At 34.1% G+C, this 24,553-nt stretch overlaps 1 protein-coding gene across 7 annotated transcripts in view; it reads left to right on the forward strand.

Moving 5' to 3' along the window:
* Nucleotides 1-24,553, forward strand: part of SUGCT (succinyl-CoA:glutarate-CoA transferase) — a 480,947-nt gene that overhangs the window by 186,870 nt on the left and 269,524 nt on the right. For all 7 annotated transcript variants that reach the window (XM_087916660.1, XM_026702266.2, XM_087916665.1 and 4 more), the window contains 3 exons: nt 10,332-10,403; nt 11,436-11,533; nt 15,619-15,721. In XM_087916660.1, coding sequence (XP_087772786.1) covers nt 10,332-10,403; nt 11,436-11,533; nt 15,619-15,721 — 273 coding nt within the window. The remainder of the gene's footprint in view (nt 1-10,331; nt 10,404-11,435; nt 11,534-15,618; nt 15,722-24,553) is intronic.

Genomic DNA, 24,553 nt, shown 5'->3' on the forward strand with positions numbered 1-24,553 from the left:
TCTTTATATTGCTTATATTTTTCTTGGGTCACAGGTTCTTTCTTTACCACTGAAATCATTGCTAATAATCTTATAATTTCTGATAATTAATAATTTTCAGAAGAATAAATTACAATCTAATATCATAGCCAATCTACCTAAGTTCAAGGTTCTGTTCAAAATTCAAACAAAATATTCCTACTTTAAAGAATTACCCAGAAGATCAAGGTCTTAAAAACGTATATCTTATAGGTTTCCAGAACCGAGCAAATAAAAGAAAATTTAATTATTCTTTTTACTAAGGAATAACAGTTTCTATCTAGAACTTTGGTACAAGCTATCACCAGGAGTGATCAATATGTTAATGTCCATAACACATAAGAATTCTACTTTATTGATTGAATTCCCTCCACAGAATATGTACTTTACAGAATATACAGGAAAATGGTTTATATGACTTTTGTTATTAGACTTCTTTGAATTATTTCCTTGATTATGGAGGTAACATATCTGGATTGGATGTGCAATTCAACAGTGAGATCAAAGGGTTTTGTTTATCATTCTTATTTCCTTTTTTTAAAGGCTTGGGTGGAAGAAAGTAACAATTGTTTTGTCATGTTCCTCATTTCTTGTAAAGATTATGGAGAAATCACCCTACAGATCTCATTGAGATCTGTAATAATAAATCACTGCTTCTGAATTATATATTTTCTAAATTATAATCATAAAATAACCCTGGCTTTCCTTGCCACCATTCATTTCTTGCATTCTCCCTGCCATTCCACTGTGAAGTTTTCCTTATCTCCTTCAAAATGCTCAAACTATATATTTTCCATTATAAACCTCTCTATAGAGATTTGAAGAACGTACAAATATTAATGCCCATGAACCTGAATAAAATTAAAAGTAATTATTTCTATAAGACTGATCTGTCCTTTTCTGTTTTTAATTAATCCAAAAAGAGCTTTAAATTTATGTAAAATTGAATGTGGTATACTTTCAATTGACATATTAGAGTCCCAACCTTATAGCTTATTTAAATCATGGACAATAAAGTGTTCCATAGGAAATTCTGCTTGATTACATTCCTGGTGTCCAGCTGATTTGGTGAGAGAATGAGAACACTATTTTGATTTTCTATGCTGCATATAATTAATGTGAGTGCAGGATCCCATGAATTATGGATCATCTCCAGGATAGTCCATGTGAAAGCAGAAATCATAATTGTCAAGCTAAATAATATTCCAGCATTTATTTAGCAGCTGGGTCATTGTAACAAACATAGTAGAATATTCTTTTCAGTGTTGCTGATTTAGAAAATTTGCTCATATGTACTAATGTTTATTGCAAATTGTTTAAAAGGTTGCTACCACCTTTCAGATTATTCATTTGCTTAGTTTTAATTAATCAGGATAGAATACAATAGACTTAATAATTTTATTTAAAAAGTAATCAGAGGTTTTGGCACTGAAACAGTGCTCTTCTGAAACTATGATATATCAGGGCCTTTTATTCCATATATTTGGACTTACATCATGCATTAATAAGTTTGGGTTACTTGGTCATTGCAATTAATTTTCTGTGTTGACATTCACAATGGCCACAGTTCCCAAGTGCCATAAGTGGATGGAACCACCTGGATTCTCCCCTTATTTCATTTTCTGGGACATATGTGTACAAGTGGTTTTTTTCCTTCAGAAAATGTCCTTGCCAACTTTCTTTCTATGTTTAAGGAAGTTTAAGAAGTGGTTTGTTTGTGGTTTGGCTAATGAAAATAGATGGAAAAACCTGGACAAAAATGCATAATTTCTCTCAAGGGCAAACATTGTTTTTCTGTCCTGAGAAACTGTATAAATGTAAATCACCTGATACCAATGGTTTTTACCATATATTTATGTAGTTTTGTGCAACTTATGATGATTACCTTATAGCTAGAGACAGGGCTGAATTATATACCATAGCCACAAATGTTCTGCATGCTGCATTTTACTTCCCCTCTCCAGATGATATGGGATAAGGACATTGATTATATCAAGGTATCAGTGTAATAATTAGTCATTTCTAATAAATAACAAATACAGCTTTTAAAATCTTCCATTACATTATATGCAATAGAGAATATAAATCTACAATTATGGGACTGAAACTGAAAGATGACAGATTTTTTTTTCCTTTAAAAGTCTGTGCCCTTACCAATATTGCTACAGTACTTGTTAAAAGTAAATCAAATGTACTTTATGACAATATATAAGATCTTATTAGCCAGAAAAATCTACCTAAAATCTAATTTTTCAAAAAATTGTGCAATTTTTATCATCTTCACAAATTTTCAACTAGCAATATGGCAAAATAATTGTGTGTCCTTTAATAAGAATATACTTCATTTTGACAAGTAAAAAGAATTAAAATAATTCAGAAAGCACTTATTAATCAAGCAAATGGATCAGTAAATAAAGTTACTCTATTTTTCTGGCTCAAGCCTAAAAGTAATAAAATTCAAAATTTCAGAATTAAAGCTCCAATATCAATTCACAATAGGGTGCAGTTGAATAAACACAAGCCTGGCATAACACAGTATTTAAATATTTTAGGTTTGGATTTATTTATTTTAGTTTTGAATTGTCTTTCATTTATGATCTTAAGCCAAAGGAGCAATTCTTTGATTTTAATCTTGCCTTCAGTTCAGTGGTGGTATTCTACTGGTTCTGCCTGGTTCTGCCAAGCTGGTAGCGGTAATGAGCAGCGGAGACTGAACCAGTTCTCTCCGATGTTCTGTGCCCGGGCTCCCATACTAATTTTTATGTCCTGATTTTGAAGTGCAGCTGCTTTGCCTGGCACAGCAATTGTTGCACGGCAGCTGCTGAAGCATCAGGGAGAGTGCAGGATTGCAGGAGATGACTCAAAATGCCTCTGTGCCTGCACAAAGTGCGCATTTGGTGCGCACGCACACACTGTGTGCGCAAAGCATGCCCACCAAGGCCCGCCCACCGAACCAGTGGTAAATTTTTTTGAAATACACCACTGCTTCAGTTAATTTATTTGGGCTTTTAAAAAATTGTTTACACAGAATTATGCAGGACCAAGTGATGGGATTAAATAACAAATTATCAGATAATTTCATCTGCTTAGCACATGTGCCATGATATAATTCTAAGCTGCATAATCAAATTTAAAATGGAATAGTAACACAAAATTCCACAGTAAGAAAAGGAAATTCTCAAAGGAACAACATATTTAATGTTACCTGTAACGGCTGTGAGATTAGTGTATACTGGAAGAATGAAGAGACCCCGAAATAATAAGGAAAATATTAGTCTGTGCAGAAATGGACAGACTAACTCTAGAATGTAAGGAAAAAAGGTGGGTCAGAGTGCTATAAGGTCTGGAGTAAAGTATATCAATGGCTGGAATCGAGGAAAGTCGCACTGTGTTCAACTGTTTTTAATGTTTATTTAATAAAAGTTTATTAAAAAAAGAAAGAAAGAAAAAGAAAAGGGAATTCTTTCTACCACTTTCTTTAAAAATATTTTACGTTGTCTATTGTTCACTTATTCTTATATTGCCCATTTTTAAAAAGAACCTCTCAAGACTTTTGTAAAGCACATTGACCTTGGTTTATATTAGGAAGGAATACTAAATAGTTGCAGAACCAGTTGCACAGCTTTGATATATTTGAAAAAAATTATAAATTCATAACTAATTTGCCATGGCCATTTAGCAAAGGCTATGCACAATATAATCTTGCAAAAAACAGAACACACTAATATATTGGGTGCTTTCCAAGAAATCTACATAATAACTCTCATCCAAAGCAAATTACTGATTACTCAAAACTCATTTACTATTATTTTTTTAAACTTACAAACCTGCAATTATTTCTCTTTCTATGGGCCTAACTTATATAATAGTTAAGGTAAAGGCCTGCAGCAAGAGAAATAATAGCAGCTTTTTAAATTGGATGTGGTTATTTGATCCAGGACCAATCATATTATTTTAGGACTTGCTTTTTTTAAAAAACATTTTATATAGAGGTACTGCTGTAAAACAAACCAAATTTGAAATAATGTTTGAATAAAAGTATCAAAAGCTATAAATGAAATGTTTGCTGAATAAGACTGTTCAATAAACAGAAATTAGTACATTGCTCATATTGGGCTAATTTTGTTTCTGTAAGGCTGGGCAAGTTAACTGGATTTAACAATCTTCATAGCTGTGCTGTATTCTGTTTATGCACCAGTTTCACACCCTGATTTTATAGTACATTCACAAATGTTGCTATAGGAATTCCCCAAACTACAACCACAATTGGGATAGGAACTTCCATTGCATTCCTCCCCAAGATGGCTGCTGAATGGTAAGGGAAATTTTCTCTCTTGCCAACTATCTGCTGATTTTGCTGCCAAAGCTGGTTTTGGCAATGCTGCTCCTTGGATTTGAATGGGAGTACTTAGGAATGAACCAAGATGAACCAAGTTTGAATGGCCAAGATGGGGAGTCTTCCAGTTCTCTTTGAGAGCAGTCAGAAAGCCATTGGCATACATCTTCTTCATGGCAGTTTGTTTCTTAAGTGTGCCTGAGTTTTAACTTCACTTTTTGAATCCTCTGTTTATTTTGCTTTTTATCTTTAAAAGTTGATCAGTTGGCTGAATGCTGATTTATTTTAACCCCTTGCTGCACTGAGTTTTATTTTCCCTTTTGATTTATGTGGTTATTTTGAATAACTTTCACTTTTCTATAAGGAAACACAGTCTGTCCTTAGATAATGAAAGTGCTTCTACTTGAGTTACATTTTTATTGGCCATTCATTACAGGAATTCTGTATTTTATCAGAAAACTGCAAAAACTTCGGAGTTTTTTTAGGGGAAGGAGGCAGACACTAGAAAAAAGTCTGTTGGGCAACATGCAATTCTTAGCTGAAATCTTTTTTAATAAGTTTGATGAATTCATGAAGGCTGTAGAAAACATCTAGAGTTACAGTAAATAAATTAAAACCACTAAGGGAAAGTTTCAAACCACTAAATTCACTGGGAATGGATTTATCATATTTCATTGGAGAATGATTTTATCTGGGTTTTTTTGGGAAGATAGATTCGCTTTTGAGCTTGGATTTATATAATCTCCGAATTTAATCAGGGAACAATTGATAAAAGATGTAGTAAGAATATGGATATTTGATCCAGGATAATTGTTAATTGTGGGGATGATTTGGGATAGTTAAGCTCTAATAAATTTTCAATAGTTTTCAGTTTATTAACAGGATTTTGGAAATTTAATCTTGTCTTTATTATTGTTGTTATTTCTGCTATTTTGATATTAATATATTATTGATGACAGTTTAGTAGTTTAAAATTCTTTGGGACTGTTTCACAAGGTGGTGGGAAACTAATATTGTTGTAATATATTAATCACATTCAACTAGGAGGGACAGGATGATCAGGGGTGGGATTCAAATTTCTTAACAACCGGTTCTGTGGGTGTGGCCTAATTTGTGGGTATGGCTTGGTGGTCATGTGACTGGGGTGGGAGTGGCTTGCTGATTAGGTGTGGCTATGTGGTCATGTGACTGGGGTGGGAATTACTGGGTGGTCATGTGACTGGGTGGGCATGGCCATGTGGCTGGCAACCCAAATTTAAGTGGTCCTTGCTTAATGACCAGGTGCTCGCTTAGTGGCCAATAGCTTAGCAAGTGCTTTTTGCCAGTTTCCAAAGCCTGGAGAGGCCCAGGCAAGGCCCAGGCAGGTGGCTATGTGGCTGGCAACCCAAATTTAAGTGGTCCTCACTTAATGACTAGGTGCTCGCTTAGTGGCCAATTGCTTAGCATGATATAAGGATTAATGCAAATTGGAAAGGAAAGACTGCAGAAATTGTGCACAAGTGATTTGTACCAACCAACACACTATGTAACTGAAGATGTTTTATGTTTTTATTTATGTTTAAAAAAAAATAGAACACATTTAAAAGATTTCATTTATGTATGCATGCAACTTCTTGTTACACTGATGTTGCTGTATATTGATTTAAGCAGAAACAGGGGACGTATAACATCAATGTAACAAGAAGTTGCCTGTCTCCCTCTTGGTAAGTTGCTTTTTTTATTTATGTATTTATTTTTTACTATCTGTTTTTGTTTTTATTAATCATAAAAACAAAACAGATACTAAAGAAATAAATAAACACAAATAAAAATTATTTTACTCTTCATCTTGATGTTTCTTCATTGCTTAAAGAAACATCAAGATGAATAGTAAAATAATTTTTATTTATGTATTTATTTATTTCTTTTGCCTCTGTTTTGCTTTTGATTAATAAAAAAACAGATAGTAAATAAATAAATAAATAAATATAAAAAAGCAACTTACCAAAAAGGAGACAGGCAAGTTGGTTAGCCAACTATGCTGCGGTCCTCCTCCGTTTTCTAGTTTGTTGCGGCGAGGATGGCTGGTCCAGGATTCGGCTCTCGACTGGGCTGGCGGTGGCTGTGGTAGGAGGAGGTAAGGGATCGGCCCAGCAGGACGTGCTACTTTGCCTCCTCACTACCAATCAGTAGTGGGAAGGCAAGGCAGCAACACTTGGGCCATGGCGGAAGAGGCCACGGTGCCAGGCCTGGGAGTCAGCTGGTGGCGGTGGCGGCATGAGGCGGTAGGGGACTGGGCCAGCAGGAGCTGCTGCTTTGCCTCCTCACTACCAATCGGTGGTGAGAAGGCAAGGCAGCAACCCTTGGGCTGTGGTGTGCAAGGCAGCAGTGCTGGGCCTGGGAGTCGGCTGGCGGCAGCTGCAGCAGGAGGAGGTAGGGGATAAGAACAGCGGATAGGGGCGGGGGCCAGGGCAGTGAAGGGAGGGGCCAGCGGGGGAGAATGAGGAAGAGATTTTTGCACGTGCGCAGTAATAAAAACCAGTTTTGGCCCATAGGAGTGGTGGAGAGGGGCAGGGCCAAGCAGGGGTCAGTTTTACTGGTTCTTAGAATTACCGGTGATGTTAACAACCAGTTCTATAGAACCGGTAGAAACCCACCCCTGAGTAAGATATATATGTTAGGTTTTTTAATGCATTTTTTTCTTTTTTTAATGTCTTTTTTGTTTTGTTTTTTTGTTTGTTTCTTTAAAAAATAGTGTTTTGTATCTTAACTTTTTCTGAGTAAAATAAAAATAGTTTTAAAAAAGGAATTTCCATTGCTAAGCAAGGTGATTGCTAAGTGAGTCATGCCTTATTTTACTTTTTTTTTTGCCATGGTGATTAAATAAATCACCATAGTAATTAAGTGAAACGTATGGTTGTTAAGCAAATTCAGCTATTGCCACTGACTTTACTGAACATACAAAACAGGCTTATTTATTGTTTATTTAACAATATTCTAATCTATAAATGATTGATTCAAATTCTTTGAACTATGTTCTAGCATTTAAATTCTTCCATTATGCTAATGATACTCTTTTGTCAAATAAAATAATATGATTTCCAAAATTATTATACACAAGTGTCATATATTCCTATGTGTAAATGTATAGGAATGTATGGATATTTAAATGACTAGAAAATGGAATAAAAATAAAATTGTTTCCATCTATTACATAGAGCTAGGAAATTATTTTTCGTAGTTTACGAGGCCAACCATAGATCATTTAGATTCTGGGATCCAGGCACAGCTCATGTTTATTGTAGCACTAGTGAAAAATTTCTTGAAAACGTTGGGTGGGATAAACTAGAACAGGAATCCAGCAATAATATTATTATTGACACCCAAATAGTCCCTAAAGATAAATTAAGTAAACCACGAACAGCTGTTAAAGAGGAAGAACAGGCACAGGAAGAGGTAGAGGAACAGGAGCAGGTGGCACAGGTGAGTCCACCAGTAAGCCCTGTATTACCAAGACGTTCAACCCGTGTAACACGACCACCTGAGGCTAGTGTTGTATGCCAAGTGAATACAGTTCAAAATAACTATAATGAACTGAAACTGTATCCTGCTAAGGATCAGGCTGCTTGGCAGGAAGCAATGGACAGGGAACTAAAATCCTTACAAAAGTTGGAGGTATATGAAAATGTCAGGTTACCACCAGGTAAACATGCGATAGGATGTAAATGGATTTATAAACTGAAGACAGGTGTGGATGGGACTGTTACCCATAAAGCCAGGTTAGTAGCACAAGGGTTCAGTCAGACAGCAAACAACTATGATGAGGTGTTTGCATCTAGTCTGAAGGTTACTACATTAAGGGCAGCATTAGTGTGGGCAGCTAGGGAGAAATACATTATAAATCATTTAGATGTAGAGACGGCATATCTCCATGCATCGTTGCAACACACTATATATTTAAAGAAACCTTTAGGTATCAAAAATGATAATACAACTGATTGCTGGAGATTCAAAAAGAGTCTTTATGGCTTGAAGCAATCAGGATATGAATAGAACCAGTGTATAGTTAAGGAATTAACTAAGATAGGTTTTCTAGCTGGCATGGCTGATCCATGTTTGTTCAAAAGAGAAAGTAATGGTGTAATTTCATTGTTGCTATTGTTTACTGATGACATAGCATTAATCACCAAAACTGAACAAGAAGCTACTAAAATAATATCACTGTTAGAAAAGAAATTTAAAATAAAACAGTTAGGAGAAATTAAACAATATCTTGGTTTAAAGATAGATAGAACTAGGGGAGGATACAAAATCTCACAGGCAGATAAAATTAACCAATTACTAAAGAATTTTAAAATGGAACTTTGTAAGCCGGCTAAGACACCAATGAGCCAGGATGAGCCAGTTCAGCCACAGTGATGTTCAAAGTCCTGTTTTTGATAAGAACATTTATCAGTCCTTGATTGGTAGTTTATCTTATCTCAGTAATTGGTCAAGGCCGGATATAGCGTACCATGTTAACCAATTAGCCAGAAATAATGCTGAGCCAACTGAAAGGCACTGGCAAGCTGCTAAACGTGTGTTAAGATATCTGAAACGAACAATGCATTACGCATTTTATTTGGAGCCTAAGAATGAACTAAGTCTAACTGCATATGCCAATGCAAGTTTTGCTACAGACATAAATACACGTAAATCTACATCGGGTACTATAGTATTATTGGGAAAGGTGTTGATTGGATGGAGATCAATTAGACAGAAGCATCTAACTTTGTCAACAATGGAGGCTGAATTCTCATGTTTGTCTTCACTATGTACAGATTTAATTTATTATAAGCAACTATTGATTGATATGGGAATTGATGTAACAGATTCTGTTGTTGTTTATGAAGACAACCAATCAGCAATACAAATGGCTTCAAATCTTGCTGCAAAGACAAGAACGAAACACACAGATTTAAGATATTTAAATGTGAGACAATGTGTGCAGATGATTAAGCTGGAATACTGTATGTCAGAAAATAACATTGCAGATCATTTAACAAAAGCCCAAGGCTTTGTAAGGCATAAGGCTTGCTGTGAGGATTATGGACGTAGAATGTAAGGTTGTATATATTGTCCTACCAAAAGGGGAGAATGTTAGGAATATAAGTCACCCAACAGTTGGGTTGGAAAATATATAAACCAGGATAGACATTTTAATATTGTCTCTTTAAGGGAATGCTAAAATTGTAATTGGGTGTCATTCCTCAAATGGCAATAAGATGGAGCCAGAAACCGGGGTTGTTCTGTCCTGTTGTTGAGAGTTTTGCCATTCCTGCATTTCCCTATTGACTGTGACTGATCATTGTTATTCTTGGATTTGATGTGAGTCTTTTACTGAACTGTTTTTGATACTGGACTTTGTTATTGGATTATCCCTGGACTGAAAACTGACTGCTATAATCATGTAAGACTTGGACTGCTGGTTGGAGTTTGCTTAACCATTTACTGGAAGCAAAAAACTTATATTTTACTATACAGTGTAGCTGTGTGCTGTGTGCGTGTTATTCAACATTACTCTCACTACGTCTCCCTGTGTGCACTCATTCTCCTAGCGGAATTACCTCAACAGGACCATCATTTAGTAACTCTAAATTTCAGTATATTTATACGTATAGCTGCATAATTTGTAGCACTGATGAAAATCTTTAAAACTGAAGTAGCATAATCTTACTGGCATAAAATAATAAAGTTGTTTAATATTTTTGTTTTTAGGAGCTAAACCAAAAAAGTTTTTTAAATAATTGATATATAGTTGGAGGAATTGCTTGTAATGATTTCAGAAAAGAATAAACCAGGACATAAAATTTCATTCATACTTTATATTAAGATTATTAGATTTTGTAAATATTGAATTACCTGCAAAAACATGAAAGTGCACATATAAGTAATTGATGGTTCATGGAAGATAAAAAATATTAATGTAATGCGTGTGTTCTGTCTTTCTGTTTTCTAGGCTTTCAGAACAAAAGATGGATATATTGTAGTGGGAGCAGGAAATAATCAACAGTTTGCTACTGTTTGCAAGGTATAGTACTCAGAAAACAAAATAATTGACTTAAATAAACTGTTTTTTCTGACTTACTAGCAATTAGTGATTAACTACTAGGAACTCTGGTGATGCAGTGGAATGCAGTATTACAAGCAAACTCCACCCAAAGCCTAACGTTCAATCCTGATGTAGCTCAAGGTTGACTCAGCCTTTGATCCTTCCAAGATCCGTAAAAGGAGGACCCAGATTCTTTGGGGCAGTTTGCTGACATTGTAAACCATCCGGATAGTGCTATAAAGCACTATAGGGTAGTAGTATATAAGTCTAAGTGCCATTACTAGTTCAAAAAGTGACAATGTCATGTGCAGTTTTTTAAAAAGGCACTGTAGTGTGAAGAAATTATTTTCACAAGAAAATCTAGTAGTGATTGTAGTTGTATAATTTAGGATTAAAAGTTCACCTGGAAATCTACCTAAATCCCAATATTTGGAGGAGAAAATGGCTGATTTCAGGTTAATAGGGTTATTCTGTCATCCTAGTGAAACTCTTAGTGTATTACTTTTAATCTAAAATTTACATTTCTTTTTCTTACAATTATGAAAGCAAGAAAGCAGAATCTGCTAATTATTTAGCAATTGACCTAAATATCTAAGTGGCAGATTGGCTGCATGTACCAATACTGTTTTATATTTCTTCAGAAACATGGTCTTTTGTTCCACTTCTACTGTAGGCTAAAGAAGTTGATATTGCTTGAAATTCTTACCAGAATAAAAACATAGTAAATCAAAATTATCAACACAGTGGCAAGTATAATTAATATTGATATATACAGATTTTTAGACATCTTTGACACATAGAAATGTAGAGTGAAATGTCATGGTAGAAATATTTGAAATAACTAAATGAATGAAATATAGAAATGATGTTTATAATAACCATATATATAAACATACTTTAAACAGTGTGGTTTTATTTATTAAAAAGTTTAATAAATCATACACTTACATTAAATCTTAGAACTTTCATTGGCATTATGTTCCTAAATGTATTTTAACTCATTTGATTTAGGTTCTCAGTTTTCCTGAAATCATTCATGACCCCAAATACAAAAATAACCAGCAGCGAGTGATAAATAGGAAAGAACTTATTGGAATATTGTCAGCCAGGTATGTCCTCAACATTCAATACGTTTATTTGCAAATTTATTTCATAGATTAATCATACTGAGCATTCTGCATGTATGTGTCACATGTAACATGATTACTATCATCTAAAGAATAGTTAAGCTTTTTTGATATGGCTAGTATTAATGGCAGGGCAATTTGTACTAATAAAAATGTCAGATGCCAAAGGTTTCTTCAAAGCAATGTCATTAAATTAATCTTCTCTTGAGTAAGTTTGCATAACAGGAAAAATGATTAAAAATAGTAAAAGGAAGAAACAAACAACAAATATTAGAGTTCACATGCATGCATGTGCACACATGCATGCACACGGACACACACAGACAATGTAGATAATGCATATCCACAAAGTGGATAACTAGAGATATTAGGTGAGCAAATGCCTGGTTAAAATTGTTAAGCAATAAAAATATGAATAAAATGGCATAATTATAAGCTGCTGTTTGGTACTAGTTTGATTTTTAGCCAGTACAACTCTCTCTCTAGTTAAATACATCAATCCAAAGAAAAACGTAATTTAGCCTTGAATTTTTTCGCAGTGGTTTATCTGACAAATAACTTTAAAAAAATTATTAATTTCTGATTTCTTCAGTTTGTGAAGTATTAGTATTTTTAAAGTATTTTCTCTGAACAGCTTCTAGACTCTGACCCTTGAAAACATTTTGCTCCTCATTCAAGAAGCTTCTTCAATTTACTGATTAATTTTTACAATTTTTTACATCTGATTTTCTGATGCAAGCCAGCAGTAATAAAACCAAAAGTGCTAACTGAAGTTAATTTTGCCCCCTTTTATGACCTTTCTTGCCAGAGTTGAAAAGTGAATCACTGCAGTTTTTTAGTTAATAACATGTTTGTTAAATAGCAGATAACAGATAATCAGAGTTGGAAGAGACATTGTAGGTCATCTAGTCCAAACCCCTGCCCAAGCGGGAGACCATACACCATTTCTGACAAATGGCAGTCCAAAATCTTGAAAATCTCACGTGATGGCGCTCCCACAACTTCCCAGGGCAAGCTGTTTCATTGGTTGATTGTTCTCACCGTCAGAAAGTTTCTCCTTATTTCCAGGTTAAATCTCACCTTGTTTCGTTTCCATCCATTATACCTTGTTTGGCCTACAGGCGCTTTAGAAAATAACTTGACCCCTTCCTCTCTGTGGCAGCCCCTCAGATATTGGAAGACTGCTATTATGTCTCCCCCGGTCCTTCTCTTCACTAGACTAGCCATGCCCAGTTCCTGTAACCGTTCTTCATATGTTTTAGTCTCCTTTTAGTCTCCAGTCCCCTAATCATCCTGGTTGTTCTTTTCTGTACTTTTTCTAGAGTCTCATCTTTTTTTATAGTGTGGTGACCAAAGCTGGATGTAGTACTCTAGGTGTGGTCTTACTAAGGTTTTATAGAGTAGTATTAGTACCTCACTTGATCTCGATTGTATCCCTCTGTTAATGCAACTTATGATTGCATTAGTTTTTTTGGCAGCTGCTGTACACTCCTGGCTCATATTTAGCTGATTGTCCACTGAGACTCCAAGATCCCTCTCACAGTTACTGCTGTTGAGCCTGGTTTCACCCAGTCTATATGTGTACTTTTGGTTTTTCTTGCCTAAGTGTAGGACTTTACTTTTCTATACACTGAATTTCATTTTGTTAGATATGGCCCAGTGTTCTAGTCTGTCAAGATCCATCTGGATCTTGAGCCCATCCTCTTGCGTGTTAGCTATTCCTGCCAGCTTAGTATCATCTGCAAATTTGGTAAGTTCCCCTTCTATTCCCTCATCTAAGTCATTAATGAAGATATTGAAAAGTACTGGGCCTAAGATGGAACCTTGTGGTACCCCACTGCTTACTTTCCTCCATGTAGAGTTAGACCCATTAAGGACTACTCGAGTACAGTTTGTCAGCCAGTTGCAAATCCACCTAGTGATGGTGCTATCTATTCCACTTTTTTCTAGAAGTAGGTGTGGTCTACTTTGTCAAATGCCTTGCTGAAATCTAAATATATTATGTCCACAGTATTTCACTGGTCTACTAATTTAGTCACTATGTTGAAGAATGAAATAAGATTGGTTTGGCATGATCTGTTTTTAACAAACCCGTGCTGACTGCTAGTTTTTACTTTACTTGTTTCTACATGTTGGCAGATCTGTTTTTTATTATCTTTCCCAGTATCTTCCCAGGTATTGATGTTAGGCTGATTGGACTGTAGATTCCTGGGTCTGTTTTTTTCCTTTTTTGAAGATGGGAACCACATCAGCTCTTTTCCAGTCCTCTGATAGTTCCCCGGTACTCCAGGATTTTTTGAAAGATATGGTGCACTGGTTCTGAGATTACCTCTGCCAGCTCCTTTAAAACTCTGGGATGTAATCCATCAGGCCCCAGTGATTTGTGTTCATCAAGATCAGACACGTGTTCTCTTACTATTTTTTAAATTTTTATTTCTGGTCTGTCTTGAGCTATCGTTTCTTTTTGCGTGAAAACTGATGCAAAGAATGAGTTAAGCAGTTCTGCTTTCTCTCTGTTGCCTATTGCCTGTTATTTCCTTGCCATCTTCTCTCTTTAGTGGACCTATTGTTTCCTTGATTTTTTTCTTGTTATTTATGTGTTGGAAGAAACTTTTTTTTTTTATTATCTTTGACTTTTGTTGCAAGTTCTGAGCCTTTGCTATCCTGACTTCATCTTTGCAGATTCTGGCTATCTGCTGATATTCTGCCTTAGTTGTATGTCCTTCTTTCCATTTTTTGTACTTGTCCTTTTTTTCTTTCAATTTGCCAGAGAGATCTTTGTGCAGCCATGCTGGTTTCTTCTTGGATTTCTTGTTTTTCTTTCTCAGTGGTATTGTGCTGGTCTGGGCTTCTATGATCATACTTTTTAGAGTTTCCCAAGATTCTTGAGTTGCTTTCCCATTTAGGATTTTCATTCCTGGAATCTTTCCCAAGTTCTCTCTAAGTTTATTAAAATCAGCTCTTTTAAAATCCAAGACTCTGGTGTCATTACGTTCTATTGCTTGTGTTTGTGTTATGTTGAATTCTAGTATGACACGGTCACTCTCACCCAAGGTTTCTGTAGTTTCAACTCCTTCTATCACTTCTCCTCTGTTTTTAAGAATTAAGTCCAGTATGGCTGTCCCTTTAGTTCCATCCTCTACCTTTTGGATAACAAAGTTGAATTTCTCAAGTTTTATTTAGTATAATTGCCAAAAAGGAACAATTCTGGCTTTTCATTATGTGCAAAACTGGGCTCCCTGGTTGTAAAGTATTAATCTTACAGACATACTCTAAAATATATTCCTTTAAATTCAGTAACATTAACATGTAGGGTTGCAGTCATAAAATTATTTCATTTTTGTTCAGAACAGTGCATGAATTGTTGCTACCAGTAACTCTATCTCACAAGGATAAAGTCACATTGTCCTAACAAAAACAGGATATGTGTATCTAACAATGTGAATATGATAATAAAGTATAATTATATAAGTGGTCCTGAGAAGGCAATCCAGTAGAAAGAGTGGAATTGTGGTTCAATAGGATAAGGAGAATGTATCTGATTTGCAACCGGATGATCTTGGGACAAATATTACAGTCATACAACATATAAACACATAATCAATATTACCATCTGATCAACAATTGTGGTTCTTAATTAGGTCATTTGTTTCAGATGTAGCAGAGCAAAACACTTTGTGAGACTTTGAATTGGAGCATTATATTTAAAAATAGAACAGCTTTTTCATGTATGTGGCTCTTAACCACATCACATGTATCTCTTCTTGTTGTTATGAAAAACTAAAAATATGAAATAAAAATGTGAAGCTCATTACTGTAATTAGGAATGGGAGGAAATATGCTGACTTCTATTTGAAACTTCTGATAATTTTGGTTTGTATCACTGCTGGCTTGCATCAGAAAATCAGATAGAATTGGAAGTCAGTTTAAACCATGATTTTTGCTTCCAGGCTTTGTTTTCTCCATTTCTGAGGAACATGTGCAGAACATTTTTATTACATTATTGATTGCTACTAATCACTATTGTTTAAAATGCATTTTTACACTTTTTTCCTGTTTATTCTTAGGTTCTTGGAAAAAGAAACCTCCAAATGGCTAGACCATTTTGAGGGCAGTGGAGTTCCATACGGTCCAATCAACAGCATGAAGCAAGTGTTCTCAGATCCTCAGGTCAGTTATCTTGGAAACACTTTTACATGGTGTATGTTCTTTAAAATATTCAATTATTATCATAGGCACTATTACTTAAGTAATGTTTCATATATATGTTATCTTTTCTCTGAGAATTCAAAGCAGCTTAACTTTATTCCCTCATCAAGATAAGTTGGACTGAAAGCAAATAAACTATTCTAAAACCACCAAATAATCTTTATAGGTCACCTCCCAGTTTAAAACTAACATCACTTTAAAATAACTTTTTATACATGTGAAAGTCATTTTAAATACCTGCAAACTCATGTATTTTGTATCATAGGATAGTTTATGGGGTCCTAAACCACATTTCAATAACTTGACAGATCTTTGCATTATAAACATTAGGCTGTTGGGTCTTGTTAAAGTGGGGACTTGCCATTTTAAATCCAATAATATAAAATCATCGTTATTGTCAGCCACTCTTTAGATCAGCATTCTCCATTTTCTTCTGTCGCACACCATATCCTTCAAATCCAATCCAAAGTGTTCAAATTTGCTGGTTGCCAGCTACTAATAATTCATAGTGCTTTATAATTCTAAACATGTAAAATGTAATTACTTTTATAGTTAACTCTTATTTGAAAAGCTCAAGTTTAACTAAATTAATGTATTTATAATGGAGAAAAGGAAGATTTTTCCCATGGAGATCTCACAAATAGGAGTAAAGAAACAGATTATTTTTAATATTTTCATTTTATCTAAAATTCTACTAATAAATGTACTTTCATACTTTAAAAAATTATCCTTTTTTCCTAGAGGAGTTTCATTTTATGTTGATGCTAATTTTTAAATTATAATGACAGTAGGCTGCACCTTTAGAGATTAAATGAGTAATTTTTTACTCTATTATTATTCCATCCCTCATTGTGAACATGGTTATTACATTAATCAGGCACTATTCAATATTTTCTATTTTATATCTTATATGAAAAATAACCATTACTACTAAGAACATCCCAGAAAACCTACTAAATGCATTGTTCTAAAACCAGAAATTTTGTTAACCATGTTGTCCTCAAACATATTGCTTCTGAATATAGAGAATGGTATCTTTATTTAGTTAAAAGGTGCTTCTGTTTTTTGCTTTAGTTCTGGTAAGCTGTTATAAAATATTCATATATTTTATAACAACTTACCAGAACTAAAACAAAAAACAGAAGCACTTTTTAACTAAATAAAAATGCCTTTCTCTATATTCAGAACACACACACAAAAACACAAATGCATAATGGAAAAAGCTAGTCAGAAATACATTAGGATTGTTTTGGAATAAGAATAAAGAATAAAAAGATGGTAATCATTAAAGAAAAAAAGATTATTAGCTACCATATTGTAGAACCTGCCTCACAAGACAGATGGCAGTGATTAAAAGTTACAGTGTTTTAATTTCAAAGAAAAGAATAGCATGACATTTTTCCTTTACTGGCTACATGTATGTTGTTACTTTATATGGCAAACTATTACCTTGTGGCAACACATATGCTCTCCAAGTCATTAAGAAAGTGAAGTGTTGTTATAAAAATGCTGTCTTATCATTTTATCCAATTTTGAAGCCCCTGGCTATATGAATTGAATTTGCAACAGTTGTTTTCCTGTGTGGAACGTGCTTGTCTGGAGATAATGGTGCAGGGCTTTTATTGATTTCTATACAATTGATTTCTATAGAAATAGAATTATATCAGTAGATACTACATCGTCATTTATAGGAAAAGAAAAGACAGTGAGAATATTGCCTTATCAGTAAGAAAGCCAATTTTTACAAATTATAAATTTCCAGATATTTAAGTCTCAGATTTTGAATAGTGAGATATGCAGATAATTTTACAAGTGTTCATATCTACAGTTGCCAAGGTGGTGATTAATTATGTATGCAACAGGCTGAAAAAGTAAATATTTGTAACTTTGTGAGAGGTGAAATTCAAAAATTAAACTGAGAATAAAGTAGCTTCTTTTAGAAATTATTCTTTCAGAGATTCTTATAAATGATACATACTTTATATACTGGCTTTACTTAATTGTTACTCAACATCTAAATTTATGTTAAGGACTCTGGATATGTTCGGTATTTTCAATCTGTTCTCTTCCCTCCATTCCACCACTTGATGCTCTTCATCATTATGCTTTTTACAGATGCTAATCTTTTCTATGATTTGTCATATGATAAAAACACATCTGTTCATCTTTTCTGAGAGAAGAAAACATTTGCCTCCCAGATTGTCTAAATAAAATAGCCACATATGTATGCATTATAATTTGAAATAAAATTGTCTCTTTATATCAGATAACACTCATGTATACACTTATGTCTTCCCAGTGGGAAAACTGTCCTATGGCAATTTATTACACGAAATACAATAAAAATGAAATTGAAAATTCACAAATCAACACAGCTAATTGTTTAAGCAGTCAAGGAGTCCAAGTTACTAACAGTGGAGACCTTCTGAGATCTGACAGTTTTTAGAAGCGGGAAAAGACAGGAACAATTTTTTCTACCATGTCAGAGAGTGGTAATATTGGTTACTACCTGGTACAGGGGTGGGATTCTACCAGTTCTGCCCACTTCTGTAGAACCAGTTGCTCTGAAAAGCAGCAAACAGAGAGCATACATAGAACCAGTTCTATGTCTGCTGCTGTTTTGGCCTGCCCACCCACCTGGGCTCTTACCAGACCTTTATTTCCTGCATTTTCAACTGCAGCTGCTTTGCGCAATACAGCTGTGGTTGAAAAAGCAGGAAAAAAGTGCTTTTTCAATCACTGCACACCTGTGCACAGCGCTGTTCAGCTGTCAGGCAGCTAGATGTCGATGATATACATACACGCAAAATGTAAAATCACCGAACTGGTAGTTACACCGGTCGGATCCCACCCCCGTGCAAATAGCTGTATACAATAATCACATGGGGTTGCAAGAGAGAGACAAAATGCTTTAGTCATAGTATTTACATGAATATGTATTCTGTGAGTTGCATTTAGATTAAATTACCTATGATGTAGTGAAAAAGAAGTAAAATTTAGTACAGCATGTTTTCTTCCAGTCCCTTTTTAAAAAATTGACATATAGAAATTGCTAAAAAAAATGACTCTGACTTTCAAATGACTTTAGGGAAATTCAAAATGAATTTACCATATTTTAATGACAAATTCGATTAAGTAGAAAGTAATAATATTTCCATATTTAAAGTATTTGGTTTTCTGACAGATGTTCAATTTTCTTTGATTGGAAATAGCAAAACAATGAAAAATGTATGGATTAGGAACTTATGCAAAATGTATTTCTTGACTCAGTTGCAAAAAATTTACTGACATAGTGTATCTGTATATCATTTGATATTTCACTGTTTAAAAGAGAAGTCTCCCTTAAGTTGCTTACTTCCTAATAGTCATATTCTCACTGGGTTTAATTTTGGAAGAGATTTGGGAAGTGGTTACAAGATTCAGAGTAGAATAAAGATATTTACTGGTTTTTAATTCAGTTCTAAATTACTAGGACTCTTCCCTGAGATTCTTAAACAGATAACAGATAATCAGAGTTGGAAGGGACCTTGTAGGTCATCTAGTCCACCCCCCTACCCAAGCAGGAGACCCTACACCATTTCTGACAAATGGCAGTCCAATCTCTTCTTGAAAGTCTCAACTGAGGCACTCCCACAACTTCCGAGGGCAAGCTGTTCCATTGGTTGATTGTTCTCACTGTCAGAAAGTTTTTCCTTGTTTCCAGGTTAAATCTCTCCTTGTTCAGTTTCCATCCATTGTTCCTTGTCTGGCCTACAGGCGCTTTAGAAAATAGCTTGAAATGTTTGTCTCCTTGCTCTATTTCTGTCTTGTTTTTACAACTAAGTTTACTATCAGAAATAGGATACTTAAATCCAAGAACAATATTTTATTTTTTTAGATATTTTTCTTTTGAAGCTTGAAGAGAAGCAAAAGGTTTATTGTTTATTTTTTTAAAATAATATTTTCTGCAATATGATCTTGTGAATATGACAGAGACAGACAAGAATCTAGTGAGTGAATAACAAAGGGCATACTGTTACTTATATCTTTATAACATTATTTCTTACCTGTTAAAGTTTTACAGGGAAAAAGGACTTTGTAGTAGTGAACATGTCAGCTATAAATTGTGTTTGTGTATCATATATTCAAGGGATATTTAAACTAAAAAAACCTCATAAAGAACCAGATAATTGGCTTTGATTATACTTGTACGTAGAAACAAAAAAGAATAGAAAATGTATCCAGATATCAATTCATCCTTACAAATGGAAAGTTGAACAAAAAGAAAGTAGATTTATGCAAAAAGAAAGTAGATTTTTTTCTCCTTTAAGAAAGTGAATTCTGTCCTGGAATTTCATTAATGGGTGTGGGAATATCTAGTGTGGGGCATAGTACTATACATACACATACACCCAGGCATGCATGCATGCATATATACTATATCCATCCATCCAAATATTTACTTTAAGCATGAATGTTCAGGCTTTTATCAGATTGTTTTGGGTTATCATAGCAAGACATTGTTGGTGGGTTCTTTCTTTTAAATGATAAGCATTTTCAAGATCTGTTCCATAATTTTAGGAAACTTTTTCAAACAGTTTTGCAAGCTGTACCAAGCTGAAATAAAACAGAAAAAAAGAATGATAATTTGAATGTTTTAATGTGGAATTGAATATAGTCCTCAGTTGCGAAAAGAAATAATGAAGATGTCATGTCCCTGGTAGAGACTGACTCTGAGCAGTCAGTGGAGGACCCAGGCCCATCCCTTATCCATCCTAGAGCACGCAGGGAAGAGAGGATCAGGGTAAACATGGTCTACTCCAGGGGTGGGATTCAAATTTTTTAACAATTGGTTCTGTGGGCATGGCTTAGTTGGTGGGCATGGCTTGATGGTCATGTGACTGGCTGGGTGTGGTCAAGTCAACGTCACTCACATCATGGCACACATCTCCTCACCTGGCCTCTCATGACTGTGGGGATGCTACAACAATTGTAAATGTGAAAAATGGTCATAAGTCACTTTTTTCAGTGCCATTGTAACTTTGAATGGTCACTCCACACAAGCAAAGTACCAGCAAAGGAGAAAAAAAAACAACTCCGGAGAAGTTCCAGAGACAGGAAGTCTAGTCCTGCCAAGAATATAATAAGGGTTAACGGAGAGGCAGTTTCTGTAAGCAACACCAGAATGTTTCCTTCCTGCCAGTAATTTCTTCTAACAACCAGTTCTCTGAACTTCTTAGAATGTTAACAACGGGTTCTAGCGAATAGGTGCAAACCTGTAGAATCCCACCCCTGGTCTACTCGGGAGGAGAGGATCAAGGTAAAATGTGGTCTACGCGGGAGGAGAGGGCCACGATCCTCTTCATGGGTTGCAGGTGTGAGATCTGGATAAAAGTTCGGACCTGCATGCTAACAGATGCTGGAGACAATTAGTGTTTTATTCCTAAAGAAAGTTTATCTTGGTTGGCATTCTTCCAACGGACTGTCCTTGGTTATCTTCCTGAAGCTGGCAATTATCGATCCTGGTCTATCAAGGAACTTTATTCAATTTGGTTTGTTTTTGGTTTTTGCTTCGTCATCAGCTCTTTGACTTTGAACTGTGTTTCTTTCCTTTGAAAATAGTTTACTCCTCCACTGTGAACAATTAAACAGTGAAGCCAAGTTGAAGGCATTAAAGTACTTTTAGTTATGTTTTGGGTTTTGTTATATTTCTGATATACTCTGGGTCATCACAGAAGATATTAAATCAGGGCAATTTAACAGTTTTACATGTTAAGTTAACATTTTTTATTGTAATTTTTATTTTTATTTTATTTGAGGTACATACGTTGCATCTTCCATTTAACGGTATATCGTCTGGGTACAAATATCTTGTGCAATAATAATTAAAATTTACATTCATGTTCATTGCTTTGGTATTAATTCTGTATTCTTATCTTATTCTTATTTTATTAATATACATAATATCTCTATTACTATAACACTCCTCTTCTTAACATGTTTAATTCTATAAACCTATTTTTTATATTTCACTAATCTATTAGCTATTTCTAGCTTTCATATTTTTCCTCTAGCCATCGATAAAATAGTTCCCATATCTTATAATATTCAGTTTCCTCCTTCTCTTTAATTGCAAGTGTTAATCTATTCATTTCTGCACATTCTAATATTTTTCTAATCACATTTTCATCAATAGGAATCTCTTCACTTTTCCAATTTTGAGCAAATATAATTTTAGCTGCAGTTAATACATGAATAATCAAATATACTTTCTCTTTACTGTTAGTTTCAGGTAAGATCCCCAACAGGAATATTTCAGATTTTAAGTCAATATGGTGTTGTATCAACTTTTCCAACCACATATTTTTGTCCAATATGTTTTAGCTTCTACACATCTCCACCACATATGATAGATAACATGACCCAGGTGCTTTTTGGCATTTCCAACATTTAGCTGATTTATCTTTAAACATCCTTGCCAATCTCACCAAAGCTAAATGCCATTTATTAAACATCTTATACAAGTTTTCTTTGTATGTATTTGACATCGTTAACTTATAATTTTTATCCCACAACTTCTGCCATTTATCTAATGCTATTTTATAACCAAATTTTTTTTGCTCATGCTATCATTGTCTCCTTGTTCCTCTTTTAATTTAATACCCAACAGGTAGCTATACAATATTTTTTGTCAATCTTTATTTTGTTCCAGTTAGTATCTTATCCAGTTCTGTCAATTCTCTATAGAAACCATATCTTTTATCTTTACATCTTTTTCATATCTAAATTATATTTGCATGTGTGAATACCAAACCATTTCAATCCCTTGCTCATCCAGTTCTTGTTTAGATTTGAACTCACCCTTTTCATTCAAAATATCTTTGTATCTGACCACATTTCCCATATTAAAAATGTTTGGGTGGATAAGTGCTTCCATTGTTGAAAGCTAAACTGGTATTTTCAAATAGTGCTGTTCTCTGATTTTCTCCCATACTAGCAATAAAGCATTTCTTATATAGTGTCTTTGAAAGTAACCATGTATCTTATTTTTCCCATAGAAAGGCATGCCAACCCAATTGGAAATCATGTCCCTCCAAGGTCAAAAATCTTGTATTCCTCAATATGATCCATTCTTTCATCCATGTTAACACTACTGATAATATAATTCCCAATTATGCAGTCCAAACCCACTCATTCTTTTATCCTGTAACATTTTTAAATTCTTACTTTTTTCCCTTGCCATATATATTTTAATATTATTTTATTCAGATCTTCAAAGTATTTTCCCCCCAACTTTATTGGGGCTGTTTGAAACAAATACAGTAACCTTGGTAATATATTCATTTTAATTGTGGCTATCCTTCTATTAATGATAATTGAAAATCTTTCCAGTTTTCTAAATCTGTCTTAATTTGTTGTAACAATTTATAATAATTATCTTTGATTGTTACACATTTTACCATTAATTGAATTCCTAAATACTTTACTTTCTTGGTAATCTGAATATCTAATATCTTCATTAACTCTTTTTTTTTTGCTTATCTGTGATATTCTTCACTAACATCTTTTTTCTCTGTTTATTTTCAGTCCTGCCACTTCCCCATATTCTTCTATTTTTTCCATTAGTTTAAACTTTGTTTCGAGGGGTTGGACTAGATGACCTACAAGATCCCTTCCAACTCAGATTATCTGTTATCTTGTGGGGCTTCTAAAATAAAAACTAAATTGTCTGCAAATGCATGTAGCTTATACTCATCCTTTTTAATTTCCATACATTTATTCTGGCTATCTTGTCTCATATTTCTATTTAATACTTCCAAAGTCAATACAAATAGTCATGGCAACAAGGGACATCCTTGTCTTGTACCTTTCTTAATATTAAACTTTTCAGTCATATCTCCATTTACCATCACTTTTGTGGTTTATTTATGATATATTGCCTTGATCATTTTAATAAATAGGTCCCCAAAATCCATCTCTTTTAACTGTGCCAACATAAACTGCCAATTCACATTGTCAAAAGCCTTCTGTGCATCTAAAAAGATCAACGCCATCTGCTTCTCTGGGTGTGCTTTATAGTACTCCAGCGTATTCAAAATTATTCTCATGTTATCTTTAATTTATCTATTAGGTAAAAAGACATTATGATTTGAGTGTATAAACTGGTTTTAAAATCCCTTTAGTCTTTCTGCTATAATTGATGCAAATATTTTATAATCTGCATTCAGTAACAATATTGATCTATAATTTTTAATCTGTTGTAAGTCTGACTCTTCTTTTGGTATGAGAGTAATATATGCTTCCATCCAAGAGTTAGGTACTTTCTCCTCTAGCAGTAAGTCATTAAATACTTCCAACATTATGTTACTTAAAGAGTTTTGTAGATCTTTATATAGTTCTGCTGGTAGTCCATCCTGGTGTTTTGCCATTTTTTTGTCTTTTAATTGCTTCTGTTAATTCCATCATTGTTATTCTCTCTCCTAATGTTGCTTTGACTGTTTCTGATACTGTCGGCAATTCTGCTTTTTGTAGGTATTGTTTTATTTTATCTTCTAAGATTGTCTCTTGATCATATAGTTTTTCATAGTGTTTTTGGACTATTTTTATTTTATCTTCATTTCGATGGTGAAGTTTCTCTTCTATTTTCATCTATTAATTGGTGAATCCATTTCTTTTCTTTCTCTTTTTCAGTTTGTATGCCAGCCATCTTTCTGGTTGGTTTGCATTTTCAAAGAAATTTTGCTTAATGTTTTTGTTTTTTTGTTTTTGTTTTTTTAATATTTTATTAATTTTCCAAAGTTTAAAAACATAAAA

Source organism: Pseudonaja textilis, chromosome Z (genome assembly GCF_049901715.1).
Source record: "Pseudonaja textilis isolate UNSWEBS1 chromosome Z, rPseTex1.2, whole genome shotgun sequence".
Taxonomy (NCBI): domain Eukaryota; kingdom Metazoa; phylum Chordata; class Lepidosauria; order Squamata; family Elapidae; genus Pseudonaja; species Pseudonaja textilis.